Source organism: Thermobia domestica, chromosome 13 (genome assembly GCF_964235325.1).
Source record: "Thermobia domestica chromosome 13, izTheDome1.hap1.1, whole genome shotgun sequence".
NCBI lineage: Eukaryota > Metazoa > Arthropoda > Insecta > Zygentoma > Lepismatidae > Thermobia > Thermobia domestica.
The window spans coordinates 156,665,186-156,687,728 of record NC_137466.1 but is presented as its reverse complement, the minus strand read 5'-3'; the positions used below and the strand labels follow the sequence as shown (position 1 = coordinate 156,687,728).

General features: G+C 34.4%; 1 protein-coding gene across 4 annotated transcripts in view; it reads left to right on the top strand.

Moving 5' to 3' along the window:
- The window catches only part of LOC145668667 (transcription factor hamlet-like), a 582,644-nt gene that overhangs the window by 491,342 nt on the left and 68,759 nt on the right, over positions 1-22,543 (top strand). For all 4 annotated transcript variants that reach the window (XM_081736724.1, XM_081736722.1, XM_081736725.1 and 1 more), the window contains one exon: positions 13,230-13,353. In XM_081736724.1, the coding sequence (XP_081592850.1) occupies positions 13,230-13,353 (124 nt within the window). The remainder of the gene's footprint in view (positions 1-13,229; positions 13,354-22,543) is intronic.

Sequence of the window (22,543 nt, the reverse complement as noted above, 5' to 3'; positions counted from 1 at the left end):
AAGACAGCCACCACGGCCCATCCAAATGATTTTAAAAACTGCATGTTGTATTTGCACATACAAAGTCCAGAGAAAATAATCTATTTCATTCATTAGATAAATTGATAGAAAATTTTCCCGCAAACAAGAGGGTTTGTTTAATTAAATATCAAAAATAATAAAATTACAAATATTAAAAGTTTTTTAAATAGGATATTTAGTTCAAGTACCATTGAGACAACTGGTAATACTGAATTATATGTATCAAGGAATGAAGCACAGTAATCAACTTTTTGATTAGTGCTTAACGCTTAGTCACTTTCTTAATAAATAAATAAATAATAACCTTACTTATAGACAAAGTCTTATTTTAACAAAATGAGAATTAAATTTTATTCCCTGAGAAAGAAAATGTGATTTCAAAATTTTATTATAATTTTCTAATAAAATGTTTTCTTTTTCCACTATTATGAGGTCGGACACTTATAATAGTACGATGAATTTATTAATCAGGAGAAAAATAAAATTTTTCCGAATGTAATCTTGATTCTTTTAACGAATCCAATTCTGTATACAGTACTTGTATTACTTTCGATCCGAGTACATTTTCTTTTACTGACGATTTACGTGAAAACTCGTTAAGTTAAACAGCGTTGCTGATATTATATGCTATGAAGTGTGTTCGCGTGCCATGCGAAAGGTGAATCCTCCTATATATCAATACTGTATGTGCCCTTCATAGGTGAGAAAGAAGGGGGGAGGGGGGAGTTTCGAATGGAAATTAGTTCCCTTGTTGTAACCATGATCCAATCTTACTGGGTACTAAGTGAATCAAGGATACATGCTCTGAAAGAAGGAATCCACCACTTCGTGCAGAAAAAAGGAAGTTGATGTTTAAAGAAAGAAAAAAAAAAAGAAAAAACGGGGGAGAAATTCGAGAAACTACAAATCAGCATATTATGTTTCTTTTTTTTTTCACTTTCTTTTTTTCCCCTGATTTTAAAGCGCTGTGTAAAAGAGTAAAAAATTAAAAAAAGGACTCCTCTTAGAAATTCAGTTTGTTCCATGTCAAGGGAACAATGATGAGTGATTCTTCCGAGTTTTTCCTTCCTCTTCTTCTTCAAAAAAGTTACACCGGGTGTTGGCAGTGCCATCTTGTTTGCTGCGATTGATTTATAGATGAATATCAGCAACGTGCAAACACTATAACGCTTTTCATATTGCATCGTCCATTTTATTTTATATTTTGTGTGTGTGTGTGTGTGTGGTATGCCTTATTGGAAAGGATCCACCAACTCTGACAGGAGGAAGAAGGGTTACTACTATCCTATGTAGCTATATGTATATAAATTCATGCACAATGTTTGGAAGAAGGTGAGTGAGGGTATTTTTTAATTTTATTTTATTGAAAGAAGGGTCTTTGCACGCAAACTTTGTTCTGTACAAACCAGACAAGAAGACTCACAAAGGAATGATGAGCCACAAGAGAGCTCTCATGGTTATCAAACAGAAAAAAAGAGTTTTTTTTTTTTTGTAACGGAGTCAAACGAAAAGTTGTGGAAAAACCATAATTGGGGAAAGCACGAAAGCCGCGTGATCTTCAGATGTTTCACAAGGGAGTATACAGCGGAAGGAAATAGGGTGATTCAGTCATGATAGATTTTAGCAATGGCTTATTAGAATAGGCGTACCATATTTTTCTCTGTAAAATAAGGTATTCAGACATTCACTCATTATTACTGTTATATTCAGGAACATAATGGGGCATATATGCCTACCTAATATTTTTATAATTAGCGTATACTCAGCTAAAGTTTACAAAAGAACGAGTGTATACGGGGAGTGGGTTACACTTTTGAAAATAGTCGAGCGTATACTCACCAAAAATTCTAGCATTACATCACTGCTTATATTCTTACTATATTTATATATTCCCTTGAGAATATAAAGATAAGGACTTCTTGTCATGTTTCTTTCTAGTAAGAGTAAAAAGCTCCCTCATATCTTTATGGTTAGCGAACTGAAGACCCGTGTTCGATTCCCGGTGGGAATTAATGTGGTTCGTATTCCATGTTAAGCTCTAGGCCCAAGCCTCACATAGTCTTTGTGCTGAAAAGATATACTATACTCCAAACCAATCAACTAACCAAAGTAGAATAATGCTGTCTACAGAAATGTAATGGGATACATATCCGGGAGTATGCGGCGTATACCCCCATAATGTTGATATAATCCAGCGTATCCTCACCTTAAATTTGCGAAAGAATAAGCGTATACCGGGTTGCGTTTGCGTATGCGTTATAATTTTTGAAACGCCGATCGTATATTTACCAAAAGTTCTAGCATTATATCATAAGCTATATAGTATGTAATGTGGCTAATATGTCAAAAATATCACGGTTGAATAGACGGTTAACAGAGGGAATAGAACCTATTCTTTGGACACTAAATCAATTGCAAAAAATCGCTTCTCAACATTTTTTCTATGGAGATTCTATGGTCATTGTTGAAGCCGGATATTGTTTATTTGTATCACTTCTGGTTTGTATTGAGGATTAACGGCGGATACGGAACTTGTTCTTGATACACTGAATCCATTGAAAAAAAAACTTCTTAATATTTCTTACCGATTTTGCTCCGATATCTGTCGACAGACAGACGGGCGGAGAGACAGACAGATGAACGGTCATAACCGTCCCATAAGACTTCTGCACGGAGAAAAATCCGTTCTCCGGACAGCGGTATATTGTACAAATATACGGTATCCTCTTGCTTACTATAGAAATCAGTACGGAGCATACGTTATCCGTATGCTACATAGGCACTGTCCTTAGGTGTTACATCATGCCGTTGAAGGATGTCTGACATCTAACAGTTTTCCGTATATCACATGCATATACTTTTATCACCTTCGTCAGCTATATGTTATATACGCCCATTTGTATGTGAGATCCTGACCGCCTACATTGTTTCATACGGAAAGTACGTATAGATGGAACACTTATACAGAAAGTATTACAAAACATGCGTTTTCAGTTATACGTCTGCTGTACGTTGTCCAAAAACTACAGGAATTACGCATGCAACCTATCTTTTTAAGTACGCCACCTACATTTTTTTCTCAGTGTGACACACGTATAGCATAGTTTGGGAGTCCAAAAATTGCAACCCCTACTTTTTTTTCTTGTCTTTTCACCTCTTTTTTTTTTTTTTTTTCCTTTTCAAGTCAAGTATTGAAAAACGCTGAAATTTGACCTAGCAGTTGAGTATCGGTCAGCCATGACTTCTTTATATGAATATAGAGATTGCGTTATTTTAAAACGATTCATTAACTCGGTAAGTGTACGTTTACATTCTCTAAAAAGTATAAAAATCAAAATCTTATTGGCATTATTAACTTTTCCTTAATTTAATAAACGACAAAATGTAATTTTTCTTTTAAAAAAAGTTTTTGTTGATCTATTTGAACAAAGAAGAGGGAGAAGGATAAAAACTGTGTAAAGTCAATTTATGAATGCAAAGCTCTCATAAGAATACTAATGTATGTGCGTGACACTTTCGTATGGTGGACTGTAACCGAGCTAATTATTCAACTAATAATTGACTCACTCCAACCGTTAGCGTGCATACGGAAGTTCTAAATGATGTTACATGAAAAGTAAAGACATTAAAACCTCTCCTTTTTTTATTTCTCTCTCTCTCTCTCTCTTTCTCTCTCTTTTTTCATCTAATCAATAATAATAACGTACGCAACAAAACATACATAATAACAACTTCTATGTTAAGTTTCCAGATTTCTCTTTCTTTCTTCTTCTTTTACGAGATTTTTATCAAGATCATTCAAAAGACAGTAAATCATTTCTATATTGGTCACCATAGCTTCCATAGTACTGTATATTTACAACTTGTTCAAGTGACTATGTTGTCTAGATGGCCAAATTGTTCAGGTATTACTAAAAAAAAAAAAATGTAAGTTGTTGTTGACACTGACACAGTTAAAAATTACTCGAACAACTTTTCAAAGTATTTGTATTCAAGTATTCTACACAACTTCTTCTCCCAACATTCGAAGAGTTGTTGTATTTGAATATTCGTTACTTGAATAATTAATCGAAAAATTGTCCTCTCATTATTTGAATATTTCTTATTGCAATTACATAACTATTTGCAAAATTCTTCACCTGTTATTTGAATATTCGTTATTCTAATAACTATTTGCGAAATTCTCCTCCTGTTATTTGAGTTTCCTCTATTCGAATAACTTATTTCCAAAATTCTTCTTCCTTTATTTGAATATTCTAATAATTATTTGCAAAATTATTCTCCAGTTATTTGAATATTCGTTATTCAAATAACTATTTGCCAAATTCTGATCCCATTCTATATTTGAATATTCGTTATTTTAATAACTATTTGCAAAATTCTTCTTCTGTTATTTGAATATTCGTTGTTCGAATAACTATTTGCCAAATTCTTTTCCTGTTATTTGAATATTTGTTATTCGAATAACTATTTGCAAAATTTTCTTGTGTTATTTGAATTTTCGTTATTCTAATACCTATTTAAAAAATTCTCCTTCTATTATTTGAATATTCGCTATTCGAATAACTATTTGCGTAATTCTTCTACCGTTATTTGAATATTTGTTATTTAAATAACTATTTGCCAAATTCTTCTGTTATTTGAATATTCGTTATTCGAATAACTATTTGCGTAATTCTTCTACCGTTATTTGAATATTTATTATTCTAATAATTATTTGCAAAATTCTTCTCCTGTTATTTGAATATTCGTTATTCTAATAACTATTATTCGAAAAATTTTCGTTCGAAACATTTGTTCAAAACATTTCCTCTCATTGAATATTAACTGTTCTAATAAATTTTCGAAAATTTTTACTCCTATTGTTCGAATATTCGTTATTTGAATAATTGTTCACAAATTGATCCATTATTCGAATAGTTATACACATATTTGCTTGTTCAAATATTCGACTATGGAATTTAATTTTGTTTTAACATAACTATTGTAGTTTGCAGATTCTCAAAAGTAATGTTACAATGTTTCCTTTCCTTTCAAGCTTACTCGCGGCAAAATCGTTAGCGGGTTAGCACCTTCATCGCGGGGTTCGATTCCAGATAGGTGGAATCCTACCTTAACCTGGTTACTTAACGTCTCATATTGCTTTTGTGCTAAAAACAAAACAAAAAAATTAAAGCAATGTTAAAGAACTTGGCCTCCACTAAACTAGGACGTCTTACATTCAACTGCCGGTTTTAATTTAAATAGTAGGCTACTAACTAAACTTTCGAACGGTTTTCCTTACCAATCCCTGCTTTCTTCCTCCGATGTTAGTGTGGTAAGTGCTTGATATGTAATGACTTAAGCTATCATCCGACAGCTTAGATTTATATCAACGATTTATTAACTGAGCTTAATTTGTTTAGAAATTTGTAATAATAATAATAATAATAATAATAATAATAATAATAATAATAATAATAATAATAATAATAATAATAATAATAATAATACAGTTAGCTTTTTTTATTATTTAAAACTTTTCCTTCAGTTTTTCTGCAATACCGCGGCCATGCTAATCCGACCTACTATTAACTTGGGTTCCGAAGAAGGAGAAAAGCATGAATCCGTTTCAGTTTGCGAGGGTACAGACCAGGGGCGGATCCAGGGGGGGCGATCGCCCCCCCCCCCCCAGAAGAGTAAAACTTTCTTATTTTATATATGTAAATAAAACCCATTCCAAAGTTTGGAGCCCTTACAAGTAACAGTATGACAACCCACCGCCCCCCCAGAAGTCGGTCCTGGATCCGCCCCTGGTACAGACCATCGTGTAAGATAAACCTTCAACAGTATGGCCCGTTCTCTACCACGCTAACTCGCCTTCACGAGAATTTTGATTACAGAACCACGCCGACTAGTCTCCTATTATCGGAAAACGAAGATAAGATACTTCTGATGCTTCTTTCTTTGCTTCTTGGTTTCATAAAGAGAACAATAAATCTCTTACGATGTAGAATGAGAGGATAAAAAACAAACGAAAAAAACATATTAGGGAAATTTTGATGAAACGATAGCATAAAAACAAGTCTTTATATATATCTACTTTACATTACGTGTTTTTCTTTTTTCCTTCCTGAAAGAGGATGATGTGAAAAAATAGAAATATTTGCCATTAGAACTGGTGTGCCCATCAGCGCCATCTGATGCAGTTATGAAAAAGTAGTAAATAGAAGGGGGTCGGGATGGGTCGTTGCAAATGAAGATCTAACACGATGCTCTGATGCGTCTTTAAGTGAGCTGGCAGTGACATACGTAAACAATTTGTTTCTAAGAAGACCGAAGGGTAACAAAAATAAGCTGGTGAGACGGAAATGCAATTTTTAAAAATCTTCAGAATTGCTGTTGGAGAAAAATTGGTCTGAAAAGAAAGGTAGCAATATTTTTTGTGAGATAAAGGGAAAATAAATATATCTTCTTTATTTCAAAAAGAAGAAGAAAAAGGTTTAACAAACCCATATTTAATGCTACGTATGCCAAAAGTGTAGCTTGGAGCGGGAACTAGAGCTATTGATGCTTAGATGGTTAGCACATGCACTTTCGACACGGAAGCGCCGGGTTCGTTTACCAATGGAAGCTTATGTTTTGTTCGCACATCCGACTTGAAGTTCACGACCATATAGTTTCAGTACTGAGAACAGGCTCCATATAATCAATGGGGGGCACGAATGAACACAGTTGATCCACAGTACATAAATTTTTCGACGATCGACGTTATATACCACGACTGGTAGATCATATTGTCAGGTCTGACATTTAGGAATATCTTCAACGAATACCTCACTTCAGTTTCAGTTTTGAATTACTCGTAAAACATTAAAAACTAACAGTTCTAACTTATTACATTAAACTTGCTGGTTTTAATCAATAGTTTAATATAGAGCTTGCTCTTACAATGCTACTTAAACGAACTATGCAATTAAGCAACAAAACATTTAAAAAAATGATGCTGCTGTGATTCAGTGGTACAGAGTTCGCGTCTGGTATGTGAAATCACTGGTTCGATCCCAGTTCGCATCATGAACATTAACAATTAAAATAAACTAAGTTCATATACAAAAATGTTAAACATTATTCATAAAAGTAAGCTAGTTTTAGATATAAGAATGTTAAGTGCCAAAATATGCGCCAAAAATATATATACATATGTACATATAATGCTAATTTCAGATACAAGAAACTACGATCTTTAAACTGAGTTTTTTAGATGCGACTATTAAATTAAGCTGGTTTCAGTGCACAAAATTTAACTATAAAAATAATTTACTTTTACATGTAAATGTTACTCGGTATAAATAAAAGCTATTCTCAGATACATGAGAATACAAAATTGTTGCTGTTTATACAACTTAAGCAGTGGTGATGATTAAATTTTTACAAGATTCTCATTATCCTACTAAGTGTGAGAAATAACGCTTCATAAAATAAACTTTTTTGAAGGAAAAAATGCCAATTTAAAACGTGCGAAGAACGGATCGTAATATCAACATGACACCGCTATTAGCTATATCCTCATAAACACAGCTAATAAAGGATCAATAAAAAGGATAAGAATATATATGTATCCATCTATATACCATTTGATGGAAGATTATGGTAATGATTTTTTCCAGTGACGTCATCAAAACTCCGTTTCTCTTGATAACAAGATGTACGATCATATTGATCGGCAGCGTTAAATATAGCATTGATAAGTACATTGTGATCACAAAACCCTACTAATACTCTGCAATGCGTTGCATCATTTTGTAAAGGACGTTATCACGTCGTTAAATGCATTTTAATTAATGGAGGCGAAATTACTATGCACTTCACTGCCAGCTAACAAAGGAATGCTTACGAAAACACCAGCTAAAAATGTAGCAGAAACAATTCGTTTTTTAACGTATGGAATGGAAATGCACATATCTATATATGTATGTATGTATATGTATATATGTATGTGTGACAAAACGGAGGGAAAGATTATACACATGTGTGAAACAACATGCCTCAGAGAAATGAAGTACTGGTTGATTGTATTGTAAGTGTGGTTGATGCATCTATTTTAAAATCACACATTCTTTTAAGTAGATGTGTTCATATCTATCACAAAACTAGGCAAAATAGCTGTAAATGATTATGTAACAAAATTCTGAGTATAACAGAACACTTTTATAATTTCAATTTCTCCTATATTCTCTGAGTCCAGTTGCGGCGTTAAATGTTCCCATATAAGAATACTGCATGCATTTTATGATTACATTTAATTTGTGTATACTAGACTTGTTAGCAAAAAGTATCATAAGAAGCATTAATGTTCTCGAGATATTTGTTTGATATACTTCACGTTTTGTATGTACACTGTAAAAACTGTGTGTTTTTTCCCTTAAACATATTAGTAGATAATAAGTTAAATGTTTTTTTTTAGTTTAACGTCTCACGATTATGTACCAAGGCTAAGAAAAACGGTGATGATAATAAAATGTAGGAATAAGAAAAGTAGGGAAAAGCGGGAGAACCCCGAGAAAACCCACGCGCACGATGTTTGTCCACCACAAAGTTCACATGGCACGAGGTGGGATTGAATCAGGGACTCCAACCCCCAGTACAAGATATGTGAACGCTGTACCATTGAGTCACTGCAGTAACATAGATCACTATATAAATAACTATACTATGTGTTAAAGTAACTAAAATATTAGTTGTGTATGAAATAAGCATAACTTGGTGACTTCAACTACTTGAGCTAGTTTTTATATAGTTTTAATACAGTCTTTGTTTAAATTTGTTATCTTGAAGGGAAACAACCAATTTATGATTAAGATAGCTTGGTATAGAATTCGTGGGTCGATCTTGATACTATAACAGCGGACGAGTTCAAAAATGAAATTTTTCTAAAACCAAAAAGAAAAGAAGAAGAAGATAGAAATAAAAAAAATTGCTCTTGGCATCCACCTAGTGATACACCAAAATTTCATTAACAGAGGTTTGTTGAAATTACTTATCTCGATAGGTGTATTTTGAAGATTGTTATAAGAAAGAAGAAAAGAATACAACTACTTCTGAATGGAAATTTTTAGTGTTGTCCAGTTTCCGGTATCAACCTTTTGTTATCTAGGACCATGTTTTTATAGAACCAAATTTGCTTTTAATTCAAGAGTTATTAGAACTTATTTGATTCTACAGTATGTCTAATAAAATGGACTTAGTATCAGTGAACGAAATTAATAAGTTTAACTGTAAATTGAACTTAGGAGAGCGCAACTATGAGCAAAATTCCACAAAATTCAAGTGCTTATGCATGAACAAAATTACTTATCATCACTAAGCTATTTCTTTTGGATTTTCCGGATAGAAACTGATAATGATGCCCTATATTGTTAAGTTCTAAATGATGTATTGATTTATCAAATATGTACAAATTGTTAGATCTGATTTCGAAGAAACTTCAATTTTTGACTTCTATTTATTGGTAAATTAATCTTTGTTGCGAAGGTAGGGAGGCAGTGGTGGATCTAGCTCGAGGCCTCAGAGGCTTAGGGCTCCCAGTTTTTTGAGAGACAAAAATAATTTAAGCTATTATTTATATATATATATTGAAAGTTTATAGTAAATTTAAGATATATGGTATCATATGATATCACAGTTTGGGTTCTGGCTGCCCCACTCCCAGTTTTTACCTTCTAGATCCACCACTGTAAGGGAGGAAATAAGAAATCAACTTCAGGAGTTCTCTAAACATCTTAAGTTTAAAATTGTTGGGTGACAAGCGTTCAAAGTCTATTCTATTCGGTATATCAGAAATCAGTCGAAATCTGATTTTGTCATTATAAGAATCTTCATTCTTTATGATTATAAAGGAGAATAAAACAAACGAGACTTAACGATGGTTAAAAGAAATTGAAAGATAACAAAGCCTTTGTTCCTTATAACAAGAAAATGTATTCAAAATAAGTTAAAGAAACATGATTTTTGTATGAAGACTCGAACCTTTAAAGTTAATTTGACACCAAGATGTATATCACTTTGTGATTTCGAGAAAGCTGGCCGCAGTTGCAGTGTTTTCAACTTCAGTATGATATAAGTAACTTTCTTGTATTAACTTGCATAACTTTCTTGTATTAAGTTGCATCTACAAATTTAAGAACCAACCATCGTAGGAAAATAATAATAAAATAACTTGTTCAGTGTTATATCTCATTCATACACAGTGAACTAAAAAAAATATTTTACTCATTCCTCCATTTTTGGTGCAATGAATGACCCCTTTCGCCCAAGTTGGTTACGTAATATTATTCGTAATATTGATAGGTGGTGCTAAAAACAAAGCCTGCTAGACACAGATGATCTTGAACTAAACCATCTAAATTTCTGTTACAATTTATTCTCAATGACAAGAAAGGTTGCCTTTGAAAGAGTTGAGTTGATTTTGAGTTTAACATTCCTTTCAACAGCGAGGCTATATGAGACGGGACCTACTGATTAACGTGGAATCCGAACCACATGGGCTTCCACTGGAAATCGAACCCAGGTATCCCACGCCAAAAATATGTACGCTAACCACTTAGCAACAAAGCAGCTCTGCCTTTGAAAGAGTTGAGGATGTTTCTCTCGCAAATGTAATGTGAAATTGATATCTCATCTTGGAAAGTATATCAGTTTCTATTGGACTGGTATTAGCGTTGTCTCGTATTTCGTCACGAGTACTCTATCTCGTCTGCCTCGTCTCGTTAGTAACCCCAATGATAAAATATCATGAACTGTTCACTGTCACTTATTGGATGATATAAAAGCTAATGATGGAAATAATAAGTCAAGGCTTACTGCGGATAAATAAAACCAAATCAAGCATTGATTAACCAGTGAACACACACAGATACAAACACTCTTTTAGTGGTAGAACAGTAATCCATCATGACACGTGAAAATCTAATAGAAAATAAAATTGCTCACTTCCATATTATCTTTTGATTACTATTAGTGTTGTTATTAGTATTTCTGTGAATTGTTTGGTAAAAAGCGTTGGTATGAAAGATGGCTGGAAGGGGGAGGGGGAGAAGGAACCATTCAGATGGAGCCAGGATTCCTAGTTAGGACAAGTACGGTAGTCATTATCAAGGACATCTATTGTACTGTCCCGATACCTATCTTGTAATCGCCAACACGCAAGTAATCGAGGACTATAATGTTATAGATTTGTATGTAATCTACTTCTACATTCTTTGTGTGGCCATTATGTGTGTGTGTGTGTGACATAGAGACCTACATATTGATATTTTATTCCATATAATAAATAATATAGAATTCTGTATTGAGTTATCTTGATTGTTTTCCGTTTCGGAAGATGATTAATAATATACAAATGTGTAACAAGTGAAAAGCTTATCTGGTTAAAGACAATGTTACTGTCTTTTATTATTATTATTATTATTATTGCTGCTGCTGCTGCATGCATTAATCGACATAAACGCATATTAAGTTTCTTTTAAATAGAGTAGATAGGGAAGTAAACTTTTATAAAATGTCAGCCCAGGAAGAGAAAGTGAAAGTCGCTCGCTTATGTAATTTCAAAACTGTTTGAGGTTCTCAAAAAGAAAGAAAAAAAAAAGTAATATAAAATTCATTTTATTTTTTCCAAGTAATGTTTAATTTAAGAGATCCACAAGAACAGACGCTGATGTATAGTATATTGTCCTCAGAAACTGAAGAAGGTTTATTAATAATTTTTAACAGATTTTTAAAAATGGAGGATCTCAATTCAATCTATTTACAAAGGGAAAAATTAAGGTCCTCAATTCAATCCATTTACATAGGAGAAAAAATGAGGTTCTCAATTCAATCCATTTACAAATAGATGTTGTGACTGTTCACGCATAACTTCGACCAAACCATTGCCTCTGGGATCACGGCAAGAATTTAGTTATAATTGGTTCAGAATCATGGATCGTCTTTTTCCCATTTTTTTTCTACGCTCTGTGTATTTAATTGAGTTAAAGTAATTGTTTTATGAGTTTTATACGATAAAGCGAGATGCGATTCCTGAAGCATAATTAAAATCTACTATAATTAAAACTGAAGGAGCTTATTTTGTGATCCATCTGAGAGCTACGGAATATAACCTGAAGATAAACTAAGATCTTGTGTTAGAGATAAGGACTATTTGCGTAATAATAATTTGCAAACTCCTAAAAGAGAATATTTATTAGTGTAATATTTCATTTTTCAAGAATATTCTGTAGGGAGGAAATGTATATAAATAGAAGTAAATGATTATGCAAGAATTGATTAAATGAATATAGATGTAGGGATGCGCACGAGACAAGATTTGTGCCTGTCTTGACTCGAAAAGTTGCTGTAAAAGTGATGTCTCGACTCGAAAAATGTATATTTTTCTATTGGAGGAACCGTGTCTCGACTCGAATTTTGTCAGGAAAATCCTGTCTCGACTCGTCTCGTGCGCATCCCTATATAGATGTAAACAGATTAGACTCTCTCCCAAGAAAACAACAACAACAACAACAACAACAACAAAAACACTAGTGTGGCCATAAACTCATGCGGCCTCGAATTGAATCAAAGATTCCTTATACCAAAGGTGGCCCCTGTATCTAGGATTGTATTTAATATTTTTGCCTCTCCGGGCCATTAAAAATGCCGTTACCTCAATATCAATGGTTAGTTGCTGTTAGCAGTCGTGCTCCTAGCTCAAAATATGATTGGCGTACAAAAGGAGTTTCATCTTGATTTATCTTACAATCATGGTTGTCCAGAAGATTCCACCACTCTTTCATCTGACTGAGAATGTTAGATTTTAGTAAAATTTTTATACAGAGGAAGAGTGAGATCAATTGATAACACCGTCTTGTTTTATATGCGCGTGCATAATAAATTTCCCGAACTGGAGTATGAAAAAACTGATCCGAGAAAAAATTTCGCCTCCCCACCTCCGAGCCATACCCTAAAAATATAACTTTTTCTCCCTCAAAACAAAATTGCATTTATTCTCTCTTCCATGCCCATAGCCGCAACTGTAGCACTTTTTAAACTCCTTGTTGTATATCACTGTAGATTCACATATATGTGATGATTTTATCGGATGGGGGAAACGTAACACACATCCTCTATACATATTAACCCCATAGTAGGAGTCAATTCAATGATACAACCTGTGCATTTTTGTTTTGTTGCAGATATTCTACGAAACAACGCAAGATATTGGTGCCTCCGAAGAGCTTCTTCTTGGCCCAAAAGAGCCCATCCAACTGGATATGTTCACAGAGTCCACATCAGAGGACAGAAGTGATCGAGAAACCGGTAAGTACCTCACAATATTTTGTCATACTATAACAAGGCGCTTCTACAGCTGAGAGTCTACCGGGTCCGGACCCCCTTCCCCCCAAAACTTCCTAACTCAACATACATTTGTATACTGACTAACTAACTCTATGGCCTATGGAACCCGGAGGTTCAATGCGCCTTCACAAAAGCTCTCCACTGACTTCTATCCTTAGCTAACTGAATCCAGTTTCTACTTTGTATTCCTATTCCTGAGAGATCATTCTTAATATTGTCCTCCCATCTGCGCCTAAGTCTTCCTAATGGTACCTTTCCGATCGGTTTTCCAGTTAAGACTTTGAAAGCGTTCCTACTTTCTTCCATCCTGACTACATGACCTGCCCACCTGAGCCTCCTAGACTTGATAACTCTAACAATGTTTGGTAAACCGTATAAATTATGTAGTTCCTCGTTATGAAGTTTCCGCCACTTCCCATTCCCCCCGTTTTTTTGGGGGGGGGGTCCGAATATTCGTCTCAGGATCTTGTTCTCAAATACTTTCAGTCTATGTTCTTCCTTCCGAGTAAGTGACCATGTTTCGCAACCATACAGAACAACAGGCATGATTATCGTTTTATATATTTTAAGCTTCAAATTCCTCGACAAAATTTGCGACGACAAGAGATTCCCTGCTTTTAGTCGACATTTATTTGGTCTAGGAATTAATTCGTGCGGTTGGTACGCACACATTGAAGCTGTAGTACAAACACAAAATACATAAATACCTTAAGAAAAATATTGTCCATCGCTAGCCACCACTTTCGCCCATCTGTCAGGCAGTGTACGGATTCCGTGGCGAAAGAAGTCCTCATCCTTGGAAGCGATCCAGTCAGAGACCCATGTTTCGATATCTTCTGAAGAAGTAAACCGCTGTCCAATCAAATCGTTGTTCATGCAATCGAACAAGTAGTAGTCCGAAGGAGCAACGTCTGGTGAATACGGCGGGTGGGGTAAAACTTCCCATCCGACATTTTCTAAATAGGTTTTGACCGGTTTTGCGACATGTGGGCGAGCGTTATCATGTTGAACAATAAGTTCATCATGTCTGTTCTCCCATTCTGGTCGTGTTCTGGCCAGAGCTTGCTTCAAACGCATTAATTGTCGTCGATAACGTTCTCCATTCATAGTTTCACTCGGTTGCAGCAGCTCATAGTACACCACACCTTTCATATCCCACCATATGCACAGCATAACCTTTGCACAGTGAATATCTCGTTTTGGTTGTGATGGACCTGGTTAACCTGGTTTCACCCAGGCCTTTTTTCGTTTAGGGTTCTCGTAATGGATCCACTTCTCATCACCCGTAATAATTCGATGCAGAAACCCCTTTCTGCTCTGTCGTTGAAGCAGCAATTCGCAAATGGTTTTTCGTCTTTCAACGTCTCTGTCTTTCAATTCATGTGGAACCCAATGTGACATCTTTTGAATCATTCCCATGGCTTTCAAGCGTTTGGAGACTGTTGTTTGATCAACGCCTAATGCTGCTGCAAGTTGTTCCTGCGTTTGACACGAATCCTGCTCGAGCAATGCTGTCAATTCTTCGTCTTGAAATTTTTTTGGCTGTCCAGCTCGCTCTTGGTCTGCCAAGCCGAAATCACCACTTCTAAACCGTGCAAACCACTTCTGACACGTTCGCTCAGCTAGAGCATGGTCACCATACACTTCCACCAAAATACGATGACTTTCAGTCGCACTTTTCTGCATGTTAAAGTAATGCAGCAGGACACCCCGCAAAAACACTTTATCAGGCATAAATTGCGCCATGTTCACTTAACTACAAACTGGTGTTGTTGACGCTTTAATCCACTGCCCTATACTACGAATGATACGCGATGACAGGGGTTTGCAACACATGTGTGGATACACGGAACTGTGGGACGCTCCGTTCGTTGCGCCATCTCTTGTCCACCCGCACGAATTAATTCCTAGACCAAATAATTTCTTCGCGATTATGGTTTTCGTCTGTTAATATTGATCCTAGATATTTGAAAGTATCCACTTTATCAAAAGTTTTATTCGATATTTTAACGCATCCATTGCCGTATTACGATCCCGATGAACTTCCATGCATTTAGTTTTCTCTGCATTTACTTCTAAATTCATGTTCCTGCAAACATTTAATAAGAGCTCTGCATTTCTTTCTATTGTTCCCATATCATCTCCTATTAAATTTACATCAGCATACGCCATAACCTGGTGAACACCATTCAACTCTACACCCTGGTTTGCTATCTTTGATTTTCCTTATGGTGTATTCCAGAATAAAGTTGAATAATAATGGCGACAACGCATCTCCTTGTTTCAGGCCATTCTTGATGTGAAAGCTCGTGGACAAATTTTTTCTATCCGGACTTTTACTTTGCGATTCATTTAAACATGTCTTAATTAATCTAACTAGTTTTTTCTGTGTACCAAATTCTGTAAGAATGTTGTACAATGTTTCTCTCCTAACCGAGCCGTAAACCTTTCTAAAGTCAATAAATACTTGATATATCGGTGTCGTATTCCCACTTCTTTTTGAGTATTTGTCGAATGGTAAAGATTTGGTCGATAGTTGATCGATTTCGTCTAAATCCGCACTGATAATCTCCAATAATTTCATCTGCGTATGGTGTCAATCTTGGTAACAGAAAGTTTGAGAGGTTTTTATAAGACGTTGACAGAAGAGAAATACCTCGATAATTATTACAGTCAGTTTTGTCGCCTTTCTTGTGAATTGGAACAATGATTGATTATTTCCACTCTCGTGGCAATTCTTCCTTGTTCCAGACAAGGAGAATGAGTTTGTGTGTCTTGTTCCACAATTTTTCGCCTCCAGCTAAAATTAACTCAGACGGAATTTCGTCTGCACCCGGAGATTTGTGTTTCTTTAATTTCTTTATAGCGATTTCTACTTCTATTTGGTTAGGTTCTGGAATATACGGTTCTGCGGTGTGTATCTCCTTTTCCAGTTTTCCCCACGCACATTAGTTTTTGGCTGCTTGTTAAGCAATTCGTCAAAGAAATATTTCTATCTATTTAATATGCTATGTGTATCAGTGAGAACTGTCCCGTCAACTTTCTTTAATATATAAGCACGAGGTTGATAGCCTTTCTTACATTTTTCAATAAAACTATACTTGTTTAACAGAGATATTATTGATGTAGCATGAAAATTTGATCTCAACGCTTCATCTGTACTTTTATAAAATACAATCTAGTTCTATCATCCCCCCCCTGAAAATATAGGTGAAGGTATTTTACAATTACTTATCGTTTTTTTCGGGTGCAGAATAATACCCGTTCAATTACTACATAGACATAATGGCTTGTGATATTGGACCGCTTTCAACAAAAATTCCTGGATGCTAGTCTGCTTCAACCATACTTCACCACTTCTTTATTCAAGTAGCCCCTCACTCATACTCAAGGAAACTGTTGTTATTATATACGTCGCAAATCTCTACATCAGACCTTTATTAGAAGTTAGTTTGATCTCATATCTTAGAACACTTTATCATCATTTCATTAAAATTACTGTGTAGGTTAAACCAGTGGTTCTCAACCATCTTTGACTGACGAACCTCGAGAGCATCGCAAAATACTTGTTTGATATTTTTATTATAAATAATAATAATAATAATAATAATAATAATAATAATAATAATAATAATAATAATAATAATAATAATAATATAATAGTGAAACCAATTAGCTTTTATAATGAATCTTTATAGCACTAAGCATTATTGCTACTACTGAAAGTGTTGACTAGTATAGTCTATCTCTATTTTAACTAATTATTATTAAATTCTTCATGATTTTTAAAATCTTAAAATTTCACTACACACTTTAGAGACTGCGTGACACACCACTGTGTCGCGACACATCGGTTAAGAACTACTGTTAAACACATTAGTGCATCAAATCCTATTTTAACGCATTTTGTACTATGTATTTACTCAAACTTGTCCATTCCAACTTGTAAAATTTAATTTTCTGCTGTCCTAAACAGATTTTTAGATGGTGCACCTCTACTTTCTCTTGCAAATTGAAAGAAATAAAAGTTAAATTTCTTTTTTTGTCTTCCTTTTGAGCCCACCATTTTCTTCCTATAAATATTAAAAGAGAAAAGAAAGAAAGAAAAAAGTATTGTGATAACCATCTATCAATTAACCCGAGACTGTCTTCATAGCCCCTGACATACGAAAGAAAAATATGTGTGAAGAATTCGTGAAAGAAAGACACGAGACCAACCAATAAATGTGTTGTGACATTTTTTAAAAAAATGGTAAACCATTATTATACGAAATGCTTCGGCTGCGTATGTTTATGACAACCTCACATAGTCATCATCGTATTTTTTCTCTCCTTCACATCATCTTTACATACATACATACATACATACATACATAAAGTAGTCTGTTTTCTTTTTTCTTCTTCTTCTTTTTCAAAATAAAATATTGTGAGAATATGAAGATGAGTGATTGCTTATAAAGCCTGGAGCATTGCGGAGACCGAGTGCGAAGACCAAGTTTAACATGAATTAATATCGTAGCTCTATTTTTTTTCTTTCCATTGATCAAAGTAGTCGCTTCCACGGGCATTTGATCAAGTGATACCATCTCACATAGTTTATCACCACAACGTTTGATTCCTAAAGTAGTGTAGTAATTTGACTTAGAGAGATACGGTGGATCAGTGGTAAAGCTCACTTTTGATGCAAGGGGTCCATGGTTCGATCTCTGGTCATGTGTGTTTGTGATGGACACCAGCATTTCCTTTGGTTTTATCGGAGTTCTCTCGTCTCCTCCCACACTCTCATTCTATCAACTCATTTCATTGTCTTCTTTGGCTTACAGAGCCCAACTATGCGACGTTAAACTGAAAGATTTCATTTCACTTTTCATTTGACTTATTTCTGAATGTCAGAACGTATTTCAATGCTTATCACGAATTGTGGTTGTAACTGAACAAGTTCTTAATTTAGGCAGACTAACATCCAAATGCAAATATAGGTGACCTTTCAAGACAATGATGAATAACCAGTTGCTAGTTGTGTAAGTTCTCGTCTCTGAATATGGATTTCTCTGGAACTCTAATTCTGAAACATGGATTTTAGGATAGCGCACATATTAGTTTCCTAACTGAAGTCGGAAACTAATACGGTAGATCTCATAGTTTTGGAGTTATGGACCTTTGAAGTTTTTTTTTTCATGTTTTCGGGAGCCTATAACTCCGAAAAGAAGCATTTGTGCACCCTGCATGGTCTATACTTTTATCTCTTATCTTGGTGTCAGGAATCACCTCCCAAACGCTGTCGGTGTAGTTTTGAAACACCCTGTGCAAGTCTTATTCTAACTTTCATTTATCGCCTTCTTAATGTGTAAGCATCTAAAACTTTGCCGTAAAATAATTAAAAAAATAAGTGAATCAAAGTTCCATGACTATTTTATGAGTTGGCACCCCTTTCGATGTTCCCATAGTGTCGGACACAGAGGACAATCCTAGCTGTCGAGTGCTGATTACTTCCTGTCCAACTCGTGCGCCCTGGACACCTCAACCACAAGCAACAGCAAAAGTTTCCACCCACTACGATTTGTCATCGTCATGAGTCAGACTTTTTTTTCTTTTCTACCTACCGTGTTGTTTCTTGTCAGTAAACGCGTTTCTTACTTCTTTCGCCTTTTTTGATGTATGGGAAATCCATGGATGGATCCAGGGGGGAGAAGGGAGAAAAGAAAGACATGAAGACCTGTTGTGTTTGTTTCAGGCATAATTGCCATCTCTTATTGATTCTTATAACTAACAAACATTTCTCTGGATTTTCACCATCATCAAATGTAATAGTTTCAAAGTATCGAAATACTTGCTTTCTATCGTTAAGCAGGGAATTATTTTAACAAATGAACTTAAAATTAGGCTAAACCAAATTAATGTTTCTGACCATGAAAAGCTACCTAGATGACTGGTGATCGTGGTCACCATATCAATTTCCGGGACCTTTATTTTTGTATTCATAGGCCCGAGTTCGCTATTTCAATTCACTAGTGGTGGGGAACGGCCCGTGATGAATGATATTACATGTTGGTCTGTTCACCCGATTCAAGTTTTGACTTGTAGTTCGGCGCTCACAGTAATGTAAGACCCATCTTTTGTAATCTTGGTATTATATTGTAAGACCAATAACAATATATGCATGGTGATTTCCAGTGCAGGAACAACATAGCACAATCGACAATTCAGTGAGCTTCTACCGTGCATTAAGCATATTGTATAAAAATTGGTTACTTTTTATTCGATTTCATTATAAAACAGGAACGAGCTGTAAAAAGCAGGAATGATTAATAGACAAATTTAGGATTGAAGTTTAGCAAGGGCGCCGATTTCTCTGTAAATTGGGGGGGGGGCATTCAGATGAAGAAGGTATATAATATATGAAGATTTTAAGACAAATTGCACTCAAATTATGCCAGATATTGTATATTTATAAATACAATAGGGGGCTACATGAGTTTTGGGGGGCCCGGGCCCCCTCGGCCCCCCAGGATCGGTGTCCTTGAAGTTTAGAGACTTGCGTGATATCTTGTCAGTGTAAATTTCAATCAAGTTAAGATTAAAGCTCAACGATCTTTACAATGCTTGTGTTTGTGTTTTAAATGCTTGTTTATTGGTTAACACATAAATTATTTTCTCGACTTAAAAATCTTATTTTTAACTACTCGCTGAGCAAAATAATGTGTTTATTATGTATATTAATGTGTAACAGTTCAAGCATATCAGATATATGGTTTTGTTTAATAAAATCTTCCGTCACTCTCTTTAATTTCCGCTACTCTCTCAAAAACCCTGTATTGTTACTCACATACGGAATTCAAAGACAAAGGTAATAGTCTTTAACCAGTTGTGATCCTTATTTCTAGTCAAAACACCAAAATGTGCTACATATGGTTGTAAGAGATTGGATAACTATTTTTTTTTTTAAACAATACTGAATATATGCGTGAAATGGTTTATTACGAACAGGAGAAAAAGAACTTTGATAGATTAACTACAATTAAACCGGTTGGTAACACTGCTGTTAACATTTTAGTTACAAAATTGGCTCGAGATACATGTTACTCGTTCGCTAGTTGGGATATATGTTACTCAATATTTAACATGTTTTCGTCGTCTGGTTGGATGCAACCTTCATTCTATCTTTGTTGTGCAGGTTGCAGATATAGCAATGCTACAACTACAACACAACGATCATGATTTTCTTGCACTACAACTTAAATTAACAATCAAAATCATCGAATTTATGTTATTTTGACATAATTAAAAGATGTGAAGAAAACCTGCAGTTCAACATCTTTCAATGCATGTGTTACGATAACTTACTTTACAATTACAATTATCCCACATTTATTTGGAGTCAATCTTTTTCTCCCCTCCGTTCATGAGGCACGATATGTGGAAACGAACCTTACTTCAATAAAAACGCACTGATACCACGGATGTTTAATAATTAGGATTGAATAAAGACTTCCTTAATATAATGAAAGTGAGCAGTAGAAGTAAATTAACAGTTTTTTTTTCTGTTAGTTTTAAGTAGAAACACAAGTATAATTTATTTTAAATTGAATAGAAAGACGTTCCGTCACCCTTGGTGCTTTTAAAACTGCTTTTGTTTTGAACAGCGTGTAAAATGGTAAATTTGCATCTCGCTGTGACAGTTAAAGTTTAAAATCAGTTAACTCTATTACTTACAAAAGCCGAATGTTCGCCACAGAAAAAAAAAACATACCATACCAGCGATGTTTTGTGCCAATTGGATCCAATCAAAATAGTTATTACCCCCTATGATCCAGTTTTATTCAATTATCTTCTTGAACAATGGTCTTCTTTGCAGGGATATTCCACGTAAACTTATGTATACTGTCCCTATTATTTTCTATGTCACTCCCTAATCTTAATTTTTCTATCTTATTATTCTTATGAAATTTGGTTAGCTGTAGCTATTGCGAATTCCTGCGACGTGAACATTTCTTTATTAGTGTGCTTATTATTATTATTATTATTATTATTATTATTATTATTATTATTATTATTATTATTATTATTATTATTGTTGTTGTTGTTGTTTATACCTACAAGTTAACGCCCGACATTCAAATCCACAAATATGATTAAAAATTGTATTGAGTACTTTCAATAATTTATTTGATATGTCTATCGTGAAGGCAGCTGGTTCTTCTCTCTCTCTCTCTCTCTCTCTCTCTCTCTATATATATATATATATATATATATATATATATATATATATATATATATATATAGGTATTTTCACTATTTTTCCCCATTGATTTTCCTTTTTATTTTCTTGGCAACCTCACTGTTATTTCTTTAAAGAAATGTTACGTCTATTTAAATACTTTTCTGTTTTTATTATTTGTATTATTGGTTATCATAATTTCGCTGTTTGTGTGATAGCTGTTTCGATATGCCACATTCCTATTTTCCTTTACCAGGAGTTATGTTCAATTCAGAGCAAGTTCTTTACATACTTATCACGAAGATCTTCACATTAATTTTATACACCAGTGGTTTTTATATCTGCCGACACGGCGCTGCTCTTGATATATATATTTCCGTTTGACTGTTCTCTACTCATTGTTTTAAATGATCAAACTCACTTTGATGATACTTTTTGAAGAAGAGCGTAGTAATTTACTTGACTAACCATTATTACAAGTATTTTCAAGTTCGATTCCCGACCAGTGCTTTCCAATTTTCGGCGTCCACCAGCGTCGTGAAGCAAACTGGGGAGTCACGTGAAAACAAGACCTGACGACCACTATGGCTTTTAAGAGTCTTAACTTGAAACAAAATACTAAATTATCAGACTTATAAATATGGTTATGAGAATACGGTTTATTAAAGTTAGATGTGTAGCCATGATATTTTAGGTCTAAAAATGTTAATTTTAATAAAATGTTTGTTTAATTTTTAATAAAATGTACAGAACTTTTACGTGTGCTATTTGATCATAATGCTAATAACGTTTAGATCTGGATTTTATTACTTCCGTTTCAGTTTTTCATTTTTAATTTTTTTTAAAAATATGTCAGTTTCGTACGTGAAACCTGTTCTTCCAAGAACAAAATTTTGGACGTGATAACCAACTCATAACTGTTCCAGAGTTCCT